General features: G+C 36.6%; 2 protein-coding genes and 1 long non-coding RNA gene across 3 annotated transcripts in view; 2 read left to right on the top strand and 1 right to left on the bottom strand.

Moving 5' to 3' along the window:
• Positions 1 to 3,356: 3,356 nt before the first annotated feature.
• On the top strand, positions 3,357 to 4,341 carry LOC311083391. The gene is made up of 2 exons (XR_014606283.1): positions 3,357 to 3,514; positions 3,603 to 4,341. It is a non-coding gene; the product is annotated as an uncharacterized lncRNA (long non-coding RNA).
• Positions 4,342 to 6,508: 2,167 nt separating this feature from the next.
• Positions 6,509 to 13,213, bottom strand: eral1 (Era-like 12S mitochondrial rRNA chaperone 1). Its single transcript, XM_084114878.1, has 11 exons — positions 12,974 to 13,213; positions 12,605 to 12,769; positions 12,278 to 12,405; positions 11,528 to 11,605; positions 11,380 to 11,426; positions 11,173 to 11,234; positions 9,875 to 9,987; positions 9,323 to 9,637; positions 9,063 to 9,212; positions 7,602 to 7,682; positions 6,509 to 7,414 (listed from the first exon to the last, which is right to left on the bottom strand). The coding sequence occupies exons 1-11, from the start codon at positions 13,080 to 13,082 to the stop codon at positions 7,292 to 7,294; spliced, it is 1,371 nt and encodes a 456-aa protein (XP_083971004.1). The 5' UTR covers positions 13,083 to 13,213; the 3' UTR covers positions 6,509 to 7,291.
• Positions 12,663 to 14,250, top strand: part of fam222ba (family with sequence similarity 222 member Ba) — a 61,590-nt gene continuing 60,002 nt past the window's right edge. Inside the window, exon 1 of the mRNA XM_084114874.1 lies at positions 12,663 to 12,802. The gene's annotated coding sequence lies outside the window, so the exon portion shown is untranslated. The remainder of the gene's footprint in view (positions 12,803 to 14,250) is intronic.

The raw sequence follows: 14,250 nt of genomic DNA, 5'->3' as shown, positions 1-14,250 counted from the left end.
CACAGTCAGTAATTCATACTGTAGCATTCTTTTTTTCGTTGTTCCAAGTTTCAGTTTGTTTTAAATAACAAACCTGTTCACCCGAAGAAAAACTCGAAGTGCTATTATAAGACATCCTGTCATAGCTTTTTAGTACATAACGGCTACCGTAGATGCAACGCGCATTTGAAAAAATGAGGCGCTGGAGAGCACTATTCGTTTGAATGCAAAATCCAATTTCACCACTAGATGGGAGAAATTCCTACACACAGTCCCTTTAAGACTATACTCGTAACATGTGGACACTAGCAAACTTTTGTGGACAAAAAAAAGGGTTAATTTAAAGGTAAAAAAAATGGAACGAGGTCTTTTAATGGTCTTAACCATTTTTATCACAAATCACTGGTCAGGAAATTAGCCAGAATTGCACAAAGTAACATAGCATGGAAAAGCCTTCCCCTTTGTTAAATGTTTAAGAAAAAGAAAAATCAGTGTTGTTCCACTCAGTGTTGATGGCTTCAAACTGTTCATGAGTAGTTGAAAAATGTCTCCCAGCTCGTCTGAGTTTAATGTGAGGCCAAATGTTCACTAGGGTTCATATCTAGACTCTTACCAGGCCGAACATGAGCCTGATGATGGACTTGATCTCAAGCCACTTCTTGGATCTTTGCAATTTGGGCAGGAGCATTGTCTTGATGTTGAAAAATAACATCTGATCATTCCTCTTTAGATAACTTTTCAATTATGTGAAGCAAGGCATTCTGCAATATTCTCCTGTACTGCAAAGCATTAAATGACTTTTCACAGTGAAGTAGCTCACCAATACCAGCAACTAAAAGGGTTCCCCACACAATGACAGTGCTTCCTTCATGCTTCACTGTGGTACAGAGATGAATTTATTGTTATATTTCTCACCAGTTTTTCGAAGACACCGCTCTGGAGTATCACCATGCAACTGGTGTAAACATCTGACAAAGCTTATTTAAATAGTTTAGACTACTTAACTATTTAAAGGCAAATATGTTTGACATGAAATTGCAGTAAGTCTTCAACAGAGGTCCCACTGTTTGTGCTCAAACTAATTTAGAAAAAATTAAAACACTTAATAAAAAAATGTTGAGTTAATTAAGCTAATGTTTTATTGTTCCTCCTGCAATATTTGTTTTCATGCTAATTTAAATACAAGAAAATTAAACAAAAGTGCAATTAAATGTGCACATACTGTATTGTCATCAATATAAATGACAAATAAATACAAATTACAAATTATTTTATATTTTACATTTAAATTGATGCATTTAGAAGACACTTTTATCTAAAGTGACTTAAAAGAGGTACAAAAACAATTAGTCAAAGAGCCAACACTATTCGTAATATGCAATGCCCGGTTTATTACACAACTAGATTAGAAGCAAGATAGAGAAGAGAATGCTTTTATGGATTTTCATTTATTTTAATGGATGTGAATGGATTGTAAACACATTAAATAGTACACACGTTATATGTGTAACATTAATTTTAATACATTATAACGTGGGTCCCTCCTCAGTCTGTTTATCCACCAAAGAGCCCTTGGCTTGTCCTAAACTGTCAATCATTTAGTATTTTTCATTCAAGGCAGTTTACAGTAAACTACCTGATAAAAAAAAGTCATTACTAATCATCTTGTTAAAGGTATAGTTCACCCAAAACCAGACATTTGATGGCACCCATTGACTTCCATAGTAGGAAAAAAAATACTATGGAAGTCAATGGGTGCCGTCAACTGTCTGGTTACCAGCATTCTTCAAAATATATTATTTTGTGTTCAACAGAAGAAAGAAACCCATACAGGTTTGGAGCAACTTAAGGGTGAGTAAGTGATGACAAAATTTTCATTTTTGGGTGAACTATCCCTTTAAGTGCTTTGCTAAAAAGATATAGCAGGACTGTTATCCAAGAATTTAATCTTCACATACATTATGCCAGCACTTAACGACCATCAAGTTTAAATGATCCCAAATCAGCTAGATCAGGATACTAGGATCTATACTTGTGTTTCATAAGAGGCAGTTTCCAGCACCCTTCATGTCTAACTGGCCACAGCCAGTGAAATTCAGTGAAATCATCACAAATTAACAGAAATGTCCATCTATCGAGAGGCAGATAAGGCGTCAGCGGCTTGCTACATGCTGGTGTAACTCAGATAGGCCGTAATCTTGTTTTTATCAGTTTGCATGGCCCAAGCAGTCACAAACACCCCCCAACCCCACCCTAATCGAGAGTCTGTCTCCACAGTAACTGTGGGGGGCCACTCCCATGTTAGCCAATAGACCTTTAACATCTAGATGCTGAGGACAACTACAGATGTAGAATCAGGTTAATTTGTCACAGCTCACACATGGGTATGAGGACAGACACCCAGAGGTGATTTTTTTTTGGTAGTCAATCAACAATTGGCCACTGTGATCCATGAATCATGCATCTATTGCACTGTTGTAATGTCATGAAATCCATCTTGTGGATAAATTGAATACAAAATTGTCGATTAGTAATATGTGACCCTGGACCACAAAACCAGTCACAAGCGTAATTTTTTTTATGATAATTATAATTACAATAAATAAGCTTTCCATTGATGTATGGTTTGTTAGGATAGGACAATATTTGGCCGAGATACAACTATATGAATATCTGGAATCTGAGGGTGCTAATAAATCTAAACATTGACTTCAAAATCGCCTTTAAAGTTGTCCATTTAAGTGTGCGATTTTGCTGCATTCACTCACAAAAGTATATTTTTTATATATTTACGGTGGGAAATTTACAGAATATCTTCATGCAACATGATCTTTACTTAATATCCTAATGATTTTTTGGCATAAAAGAAAAATCTATAATTTTGACCCATACCTATTGTTGGCTATTGCCACAAATATACCCATGCGAATTATAACTGGTTTTGTGGTCCAGGGTCACATATGTTTTTGTAAACCCCTCATAGTCTCAATATAGACATTTAAAATATTTCAGTTCAGTCTCAAGTGGCTATAACGCAATATAAATATAAGATGTTTTAAGGTTATTTTATCGTGTAATTCATAATTGTATTACAATATTTTATTGTAATATGCACATCTGGCTATATAACATCTTAAGAAACCAATATAATATGCATAAAATATGTTTTTTGGATCTTAAATATTTTCCACCAACTATTTGGTACAATTTCAAATTTATTCCAGGGGTGGGGGAGTTTGGGTGTGGGTTCACACACTCGCGTGAGAGCGAGTCCTGGGACCAAGTAGCTGTTCGGGGTCTGATATAGGGAATGAATCTGATTGGTCAGCAGAGTGAAGGGAAGAGCATGATAAGGATGGAACAGCCTTTGAGTCATCATATGCAAATGAGCAGCGAGCATTAAAACTCAGAACCAAGGGGGCAGAGTTTACGATCGCTTCACAGCATGGAGACAACAGACTTGTGAAAAGACGGCTAGAGGTGGCGGATGAAGGCAATTAAAACACTTACTGAGGACGCGGACGCAGACCTAAAGGTGAGTGTGTCACCGGTGACTATGAACTACAGGATGGCAGCTGCTCTTCCTTTCAGATGAATAGACCCATGTGGTGGATCTTCCACAGGTGTGAGATCATCTCTCAAGATTTGGAAAGAATTTCTGCAGGAGAACCTTTTGGAAACACAAATAAATCTAACAATTTAGACCATCTGAACTGATAATAATGTAGTTAAAGAAACATATATGGAAACTATTCTTTACAGTTTTGTGAATTGATTTGGGACATGTAACATTTCTAATTCTAATGTTTCTAAAAAGAATGTTCAATCTTTAGATAAACTAAACAATAGATCATAGAAAATGTCAGAAATAGTAGTTGTGAATGTTCAGTGGATTTCCAAAGTGGAAGTGTTTCATCAATCTTGCCCTCTAGACAGGATATCATCGTATACTGTAAGTTCATTATTGAGACACTACAGTATAGATGATGTACTACCCAGGGGGGTCAATATGCCTCCGACAGTTTCCTGGACCCACAAACACTTTGACAGAGAGTGGCGATTAAACCGTTACCATTACTGAGTTTAGTAATGGTAAGGGTTCTATTGCCTTCTCTCAAAAATCATCTGGATATGAGTGGAAAAAGCACGTGTCAAGTGAACTTCAGAGCAACGGATGATGCGGTCAAAATCAGACGAGTGAACGGATGGATGAAAAGACCAGAAAAACAAATGCTAAATGGATTAAATATACTAATGCAATTCTGATCCATTCCATCCATTCAACTTGTTTAGCCTATAGTGTGTTATATGAGACTGTTGTTGTGTGTCATTTCAATAAATATCATTGAAGGTTAAATTAAATGTTCTGCTTGTTTCATTTTATTAATGTCAATTGTGTTTACAAAGCCCTTCATAATCCACTTTTGGCTATCACTTTTACACAGAGAGTCTGTAAAGGTGGCATATTGTTGGTAAAATGCTTACACTTAAAAAAGATCTTTATTGGCATCTATGGTTCAATTAAGAACATCCATGGAAACTTTCTATTGCACTTTATACTGGAAAAAAAGGTTCTTTAGATTAAAAAAATATATTTTTACACCAAGAACACCAAGTTGGTTTAAGAACTGTTTATTGACAGTTTCTTTGGGGAACCAAAAATGGTTCTTCTATTGCATCACTGCAAAAAAAAAGAAAAAAAAACTTTTAAGATTGCACTTGTGCCGCTGAGAGCTGAAGACAAAATAAATGAGAATCTTTAATTAACTTAAAAACTTAAACTTAAAAAAGCAATATACACTAATGTTCAAAACTTTGGGATCAGTATGATGTTTTTTTTATTTACCCCTATTCAGCAATGATGCATTAAATTGATCAAAAAGTGACAGTAAAGATATTTATAGAAATATTTTCTATTTACATGCTTCCATTGGCTGATATTTGTAAGAAACATAATGTATATTATCATATTTATGCCGATGATACTCAGCTTTATCTACCTATAAAAATGGGGGATAATTCAGCCTTACAGTCTCTATTTGATTGTTTTAATGATATTAAGGAGTGGATGTCAGCTAATTTTCTCCACTTGAATGAATCAAAGACTGAAGTAATAGTGTTTGGCCCTCCGAGTTCTACCAAACATATAATTAATCAATTAGGCCTTTTTAAATACATAATCAAGCTAGGAGTCTTGGAGTTCTTTTTGATGCCAAGTTAAAGTTTCATAAGCATATAAATTCAGTGGTTAGAGGTAGCTTCTTCCAATTAAGGAATATAGCGAAATTGAAACCTTTTTTGTCTTTTAATGATTTGGAAGTTATGCATGCTTTTATTACGTCCAGATTGAACTATTGTAATTCATTGTACTATGGTATTTCTCATGCATCACTTTCACGTCTGCAGACAGTTGGTTCAAAATGCTGCTGCCAGGCTTTTAACCGGGACTAGGAAATATGAGAGTATAACACCTGTACTAGCATCCCTTCATTGGCTTCCAGTCAAATTTAGGATTAAGTATAAGATGTTATTATTTGTTTTTAAGGGCTTAAATGGGATGGCACCAAGTTACATTAGTGAACTTCTTCAGCAACATACATCCTCTAGGCCTTTAAGATCTGCACAAAGGTTTCAGCTAACCATTCCTAAGTCTCGACTTAAATCAAAAGGAGACAGGGCCTTCTCTGTTGCAGCTCCTTGTTTATGAAACAGTTTACCCCTCCATGTTAGATCTTGTGCCACCCTTGATGCATTTAAAACATATTTAAAGACTCATCTCTTCTCTCTTGCATTTGATTGTCATTAAAATGTTTGTAATTCTTTTATACTTTGTTTTATAATCTTAGATTATATGTGCTGGGCTGTATGTAAAGCACTTTGGCCAACGTGTGCTGTTTTTAAATGTGCTATATAAATAAATGTGATTGATTGATTGATTTATAATTTTTTTAAAGATTTGTATTTCAAATAAATGCTGTTCTTTTGAACTTTCTAGTAATCAAAGAATACTCATCAAAAAAATTATCATTGTTTCCTCAAAAATATTAAGCAGCACAACTGTTCTCAATATTGATAATAATAGCAAATAAAAGCAAATCAGCATATTAGAATGATTTCTGAAGGATTGTGTGACACTGAAGACTGGAGTAATGATGCTGAAAATTCAGCTTTGCCATAACAGGAAATTACATTTTAAACTATATTCAAATAGAAAACAGCCATTTAAATTGTAATAATACTTCACAATATTGCTGTTTTACTGTATTTCGAACAAATAAATGCAGCCTTGGTGAGCATAAGAGACTTTTTTCAAAAAACATTTACAAAAAAAGATCAAACCTTTGAATGGCAGTGTATCATAATAAAACAAATGAGATTTACACAATTAAATGTGTTCAGTGAATGAATGAGATTATTCCATCAACTCCGTGTGTCAGTATATTCATAATATTGGTGTATATGTTTGTCTACCTGCTGTAAAAGCATTGACTTCTGCCGTCTGTAGATAAAGTGAACATAACACAGGAAGTCCAGCAACATGAGAACTTTATTGCCTATTCTTTATTACTCAAAACATTTACCACTGACTAAAATTGATGCATGAATTTACTCAACTGATGAAAAATGTAATATCACATACGCTTTGAATAATTGAAAACAGTTCCACTTTGCTGCAGTAAGTAGCATGTACAGCCACGGACGAGCAGCCCCGGCTCCAGTCCCACCCCAACGGTCCAGCCCCCTCTCACAGTCCTGTGGCCCAGCTGAAGCCAGGCCTGCAGATGAGTGATTTCAAGCCAGTGTAATGGTCTTACGTAAGACCTGCAGTTAAACAGCAAGACTCCACTACAGATAACAGCCTGACCACACTAAAGACAATGAATAATGATGAACAAAAAACAAGGTCAGCCCTTGCTTCCAGAAAATAAAAAGTGAAGAGAGAAAGTGAACCTGTCCTGACCCTCAAAGCAGAACTATGTGATTCTATACTTTAGCCATTTATGAATATAAAGACATTTTTATACATCAAAAGCAGCAAGATATATAACCGGCACAGGCAGCTGTGATACAACAATTTTGCTATTGAAATTGTAACTGAAATAATTATGAAAACCATGTAATGTGGCTTTGATCAACTTGTATTTCAGTTTAGAGAAATGAGGGGGGTCTGTTGAGATCAACCTCACATTATAACCCAAAATATAATAGATTTTCAGTTCAAGTCCATTTCTTCACTTTTAAATCACTTTTCATGTTTCCGTATCCCTCTGTATGCATCAGGCTCTGACCTTCGTCGTCTGAACTGTGAACCTCACTTCTGCAGCTTCGCCGAGATTTTTAAACGCACATTACGCAAGAAAATCTTCATTAGGTCATTTTCAGCTTCCTGGGTTATTCTGGTTATCAACTGACCTCCAGGACCAATAACCATTTTCTGCAAGAAAGAAAGAATAAAAGGTTTCACTTTATAATGTAGTATAATAATGTTACCATTTCTTCAGCTAGAGAGAAACCGTAAAACCGTAAAAACCATAAAACTACGGTTCCCTGATGGTAAAAACAGCAGCATGGGAAACTAGCCTTTTTCCCCCAGAAAACATAGAAGGAATGAGAGAGCTCACCATATGAGTGTCTTTCTTCACGTATAGTTTGATGGATATGTTGAGTACCCCATCCTCAGACTCCTTCCAGATTTCAATTTGCTGTAAAAAGACCAAAATAACATTCCAGCAAACATGAAATAATACAAAAATGTTAATTCATATTTTGAGAAGTAGAAAATATTCTGGAGGATGGACAGACGGATATACAGTGCAATGCATAAGTGAATACACCCATGCTAAAGTTGACTAAAAAGAGGAATAAAAAATCATATTTTGGAAATTGAACTTAATGCCTTAATTTAAAAAATTAGGAAAAATCCAACCTTTAAGGACACCAATTTTCTTTGTGAATGAATAATGTATCGTAAATAAATAAATGTTCTTCCTTAAAATACATGGTGCATAAGTGAGTACACCCCTATGTTAAATTCCCATAGAGGCAGGCAGATTTTTATTTTTAAGTATTTTTTTTTTATTTTTTTTTAGGATACTATGCATCCTGATAAAGTTCCCTTGGCCTTTGGAATTAAAATAGCCCCACATCATCACATAGCCTTCACCATACCTAGAGATTGGCATGGGGTACTTTCCATAAGATCATCTCTCAATGCAAATCAAACTAGCTTTTAGGCTAACTGAAATAAAATCATGCCAATCTCTAGGTATGGTGAATGCTATGTGATGATGTGGGGCTATTTTAATTCCAAAGGCCAAGGGAACTTTATCAGGATGCATAGTATCCTAAAAAAAAAATTAAAAAATACTTAAAAATAAAAATCTGCCTGCCTCTATGGGAATTTAACATAGGGGTGTACTCACTTATGCACCATGTATTTTAAGGAAGAACATTTATTTATTTACGATACATTATTCATTCACAAAGAAAATTGGTGTCCTTAAAGGTTGGATTTTTCCTAATTTTTTAAATTAAGGCATTAAGTTCAATTTCCAAAATATGATTTTTTATTCCTCTTTTTAGTCAACTTTAGCATGGGTGTATTCACTTATGCATTGCACTGTATATGGCTATACGGATATAAGTTTTGTGAAGAAATTCCAAATTTATAAATAATGAGAATCATACTGGGGTTAAAATAGATATGATCCAGTTTCAATGATTTGGAATGTTCTCCTGAGCATTTATGCTCTCAGATGTGTGTTTGCTAACAGGAGAACAACAAATTATTGATGAAAAAACAGACCAGAGCAAGAAAATGAGAATATCAGAAACGAGCAATTACGACTACATTTTAAAATGTAATTTATTCCTGTGATGGCAGAGCTGAATTTTCAACATAAGTACTCCAGTCTTCAGTCACATGATCCTTATGATTCTAATAATATGCTGATTTGGTGTTCATTTCATATTACATTTCTTCAAAAATACACTTATACAATTTCACTGTATGTTTGATTATATAAATGCAGCATTTGAACAACTTTTGAACAGAAGTGTATATCCCACAAATCATAACCCACCTGCGACATAGTGTACGGCACCTCCTTAGGGAGATACTGTAGTAGTTTCTCTCTGATGGTGTTATTGCACACCTCCTCCGGACCCTGATCGGTCAGTACTTCACTGTGGTACTGCCACTGGCGAGGCTTTGCACCTTTGAACAGGTACCTCTGTTGCACAAATGTTCAAACACAGGCAAATGAAGGCTTGAGATTAAAATGTCAGTTCTTGGTTTTAAAGCAAATGTCATTTTCTTGTTGTCTCAAATGTGTTCTCTAACCTTTAATGTTTCCACATCTTCTCTGTCAAGAGAATTTAACATGAATACGTCCTTAAAATGTGGCCACCCCCTGCGGCTCCTCAGGGCCTTCAGCGTCTCTTGGCTCAGTCTGTCTTTGTCCTGACCCTCCTGAGACACCTCGTCCTGCGTGCTCTCAGAAAGAGTTTTTTCAGCATGTCTGCTGCAGGGTTCAGCTGCTAATTTCATACATTGTTTCACTGCGCCACGGATCTTAATCTTCTTTCCATTCACCACCCCCTCAGTCAGCTGTGCCGTGATGTCTAGCAGCAGCGTTTTGTTCTTCAGAAGGTCCACCTGTGCATTAAAAGTCGATGCTTTGCTTTATCATCTATTTTAAAGCACCTCTAAGTGCACCAGCCCAGATGTAAATCATTCATTGAGTGTGAAAGTGACATTCATTTCTGTGATAGCAATTGCAGCAATACAACCCCCCTCTCTCTGTCAGACGAGAGATGGGACATCCAGAAAAACAAAGCGGTGGTAATTTCCTCCAGACTGGGAGAGATCAATACAAAATGACATAGCTAATACCTTATTGAGGACAAGGATGGCAGGGACATCAGAATTCAGGGCCAGACACTTCAGCACCTCGTAGTCCAGCTTACTGCGGGTCCATTTATCAGACATGTCAACTAACACCACCACTGAGAATACATAGGAGAAATGGAGAAAAAGAAGATGCAGCACATGAGTCATAATCCAGTGGTTCTCAAATCTTTTTTCCTCCAAGGCCCGTCTTCGTCCAAGACTATATTCAAAGGCCCTCCTATCTAAGCTGAAATTGACCTTTTTTAGCATTTTAATAAACATTATGTTTAAATGACAAAATATACATAATTTTAATTATTTATTAATAAACAAGTGTTTATTCGAATGCACCTTTCATACGGATTACATAAGCAGAGAGTATTTGTTTTAGATTTGAATTGATTTGTTTAAAAGTAGACATTTCTATAGATATATTTATCATGTCTGTGAGGCAAGTAGCATACGCTGAGTTTCGGTTCATTTTTGTGACGCACTCCAGTTCACGGAGACCGAGACGGCAGAAAGCACATCCTGTTTGTTTTCCTTATTTTACAAAGCACATCGGTTTGCTATCGTGGGTGTATTTCGAATGATTTATTACTCTTATCTGAAAGACCATAAATGACTGAGTATTTTAAGTTGTTTCTGCTGTTATCAGGAAAAAATGAAAGTGATCGTGCCGGCTAATACTTTAGCTTCCACACTCAACACAAACACTTGGATAGGCGCCTAAAGGGGCAACTTTTTGAGCAATGTTGCCATCAAGTGAGAGACAGGGCCCACGACCGATCTAAAGTATCCAGATACTTGTTGCCCATTCTCAATGGGAAAGTGCCCAAGCAACATTGCTCAAAAAAGTTGCCCTGTGTATCATCACCTTAATAATAGTGCAAATTTAACTAGGTTAACATTAGAGCAAGCAGCTAAGTAAAGTTGCTACTACTTACATGTTTCACATGATAAGCCATATTTGAGGTTGATGGATGAAAGGCGAACGTTTAGATTTCCTGCCTGGCATACTGTAATTACCACATTGACCCGCCGTTAATGATATGTCAGTCCCTCGTGGAGTGAATTTCCGCGTGAGTGAGGTTTTTTTTTTTTCTGCGACTAACCGACAAATACAATTTTGGTTGACTACACCTCTTTTCGTCGACTAACATTTAGTTGACTACTAGAGGTCAGCCCTAATAACAACATGACATTACCATCACACAAAGATGGATACTGACTTTGTGTCCTCTTTTTTTTCTTTTTTTTTACAGACTAAGAAATAAACAAGAAAACTAAGTTTTTGCTACCTAGATCGGCTTCTTGTAGTGACTCAAAAGGATCCACTAGGAGTGATTTCTCCAGCTGGTGTCTGTTAAACACATAACAAACAATCAAGATTAGTTTCTGAGTAGATGTCTGCATATTAAACTGGGACAGGAGAAAGTATTTTTAACATGCAAACAATTATACACTTCACCTAATGTTATTAAGAAACTGCTCTACTACATACTCACCTTTTAGCCTTTATTGGTGTGGTGAGGCCAGGGGTATCCAACAGAATCTGATAAAAAAGATGGTCAGAAAATGCGAATCAAACAGATATTTCCTAAACAGACTAGACTTTTATTTGGACATTTAGCATGGGCTAGAAGAGGTACTTACGATTTGTGTGTCATCCTCTGTCAGGACGCCGACAGCACGTGCTCTTGTTGTGTGCACTTTCTCAGAAACCGCAAACAACTGTAAGAAAATAGTGTTCTAACAGTTAAGACAAAATATATAAGTTCTTAAAGGAACACTCCACCATTTTTTCATATTAAACTATGTTATTCCCTTAACTAAGACGAGTTGATACATACCTCTCTCGTCTCAGTGCGTGCACTCAATCGCTCTGGCGCGTGGCGACACTTTGATAGCACTTAGCTTAGCCCAGTTCATTCATTAGGGACCAAACAGAGATGAAGTTAGAAGCGACCAAACACCTTCACGTTTTCCCTATTTAAATACAGTTACACGAGTAGTTACACGACCAAGTATGGTGACACACAATAAAACGTGGCGCTTTTCTAAGCGGGTAAAAAGGATAACTATAATGTATGGCGGAATAGCACTGGGAGCACTTCAACTCTGCGCAGTAAAAAGTCACATTGGTTCTAATGACAGAAGTGAGAGGGAGAGGATTTTTCAGGCGTGACTTTTTACTGCGCAGTGCTATTCCGCCATACATACGCTAAGCTAAGTGCTATCAAAGTGTCGCCTCGCGACAGAGCGATTGATTGCACGCACTGAGACGAGAGAGGTATGTATCAACTCATCTTAGTTAAGGGAATAACATAGTTTAATATGAAAAAATGGTGGAGTGTTCCTTTAAAGGGATAGTTGTTTATGTTTTTCCATATAGTATAATATCACCTTCCGACCCAGCAACTGATTGGTCAGTGTGGATTTCCCTGCATTCGGTGAGCCCACTATTGCCACTTTAAGAGATTTGGCATTTTCAGGTTGATCAGGTTCCTTTAGTAATAAGGAAATTTGATGACCTGAGAGCAGAAAATACACACACATACACACACATATACACACATACATACATACACAGTCACACACAAAATTAGTTTAACGACTAGGCTATAATATCATAAAAATCCGTTAAGATAAGATTCAAAGAGCTGTGTTTTCCACATGTTATCTCTAAAACAACAGTCTTGAAGCTTTGAGAAGGGCTGGAGATATAATTACCGCTGTCCGATGAAACCGAGACAGGGTGATGACCGAGACCCTCATCGGACACAACCGGTCTCCCCTTCTGCAATCTGTCCAAAAAAGCATCCGAAGACACCAAACTGGCCGGAGTACAGTGAAAGAGACATTTCCTTACTGTCTGTGGACGAAAAACCGAGCAACCTGTGAAGTGAACAAATAAAGGACAAGCGACAGGTAAAATGAAAGCTATTACATGGCTGAAGTTATTGTTTTTCTATGAATTTTGTTTTATTTCTGGTGGCGAATAAAACTAAAAACAACCAGTTTGACGTCTAGCATATTCTTCAAAAAATCAGATACAAGATACAAGTACAGTAAACAAACTGTGTATAATCTGCAAATCACCTGATACTCGCAGATACAGTGGCGCTTGTTCTGGAGCTGCTGTCAGTTTGCGGATCGTTGAAGATAGCAGAGATCTGCGTACAAACGTCTCGCAAAGCCGTAAGGTCATTTCTGAAATCCGTTTCCACTGCACAAGTGGATACTTTCAAAACGTTTTGCTTATGTTAACCCTTGGGTAAGGTTATTCTACTCTCCATTTTTATTTACACATGTGTTCAGGGCGCAGACATGTTGCTTCTATCGCGTGAACTGGAGTGATGAATCTTATTACACACTACTGCCATCTACTGTTCAGGCGCCGCGACGAACGCGCGACTGCCTAGTCTTCATTAATTATTAATATTTGAATTATAGACAGACCGCAACAGCTTATGTTAATAAAAAGCAAGAACCTTTGCTATCATTTCAGCTAGTTAAAAAAGAAGGACTATAGCGTGTAGGATGGCTGAATATTTTAATATTTACTTTGACAGACAGAGTTAAAAAGATTGAGAATCACTGTTCTAGAAAGAGACGTAAAAGGATAAAAGGAGCCTATTAGGACCAAGAGCTGAGAATATGATCCCCAATCAGAGCAGCTGATCTTGTTTTCATCCGCTCAGGTAAAATCAGAGAGAACAGATGTGTTTTTCCATCTCCCATCAAAAGCCAGTCCACCAGGAGTAGCGCAGAGCGGAAAAATGCTTTCCACTGGGGAGAAGAAAGGATATCAGGTGGTTCACAATCTGTCAGCATTTCAGCTCAGAGAAAACTTGCAAAACCCAACACATTCAGGATGCAAGGAAAATTATAGCCGTATAGATAAATGCGAATCCAACATTTATTCTGTGATATTTGTATTTTAAAGCACTAATTAGGTATTCGTTAATTACAAATGAATGTCATAGAGACATTTTGCAGGACCTTTATCCTATTTATCAAAATCTTTGGTGCCATAATTAGGCCTATAGGCCTACTATTATTATTGCTGTATGAGATAACGTAACCCAATCTTATGGGATAACGTAACTCTTTTACGAGGTGGTAATTTCATTTGAATTCATATGATTTGAAATGTACGATTGCATGAAGGTCCACCCCTAAACAAAACTGTCACTGGGGCATAAGCATAGCATAGCCTATGAAACGAATTAGCCATCAATTCGCCAAAACGTTAAATAGTTACAAATTGCTATGAGATTGTGTTGAATAACTAGAAACTGGGATTTAACTACCACCTTTGTTCTCACATTAGTTGAACCTTCTTGCAAGCTTTTCTTTTAGCACAAGGAAACATT

The sequence above is a fragment of the Abramis brama genome (genome assembly GCF_963993115.1).
Source record: "Abramis brama genome assembly, chromosome: 5".
Taxonomy (NCBI): Eukaryota; Metazoa; Chordata; class Actinopteri; order Cypriniformes; family Leuciscidae; genus Abramis; species Abramis brama.
This window is presented reverse-complemented; position numbering and strand designations above follow the sequence as displayed.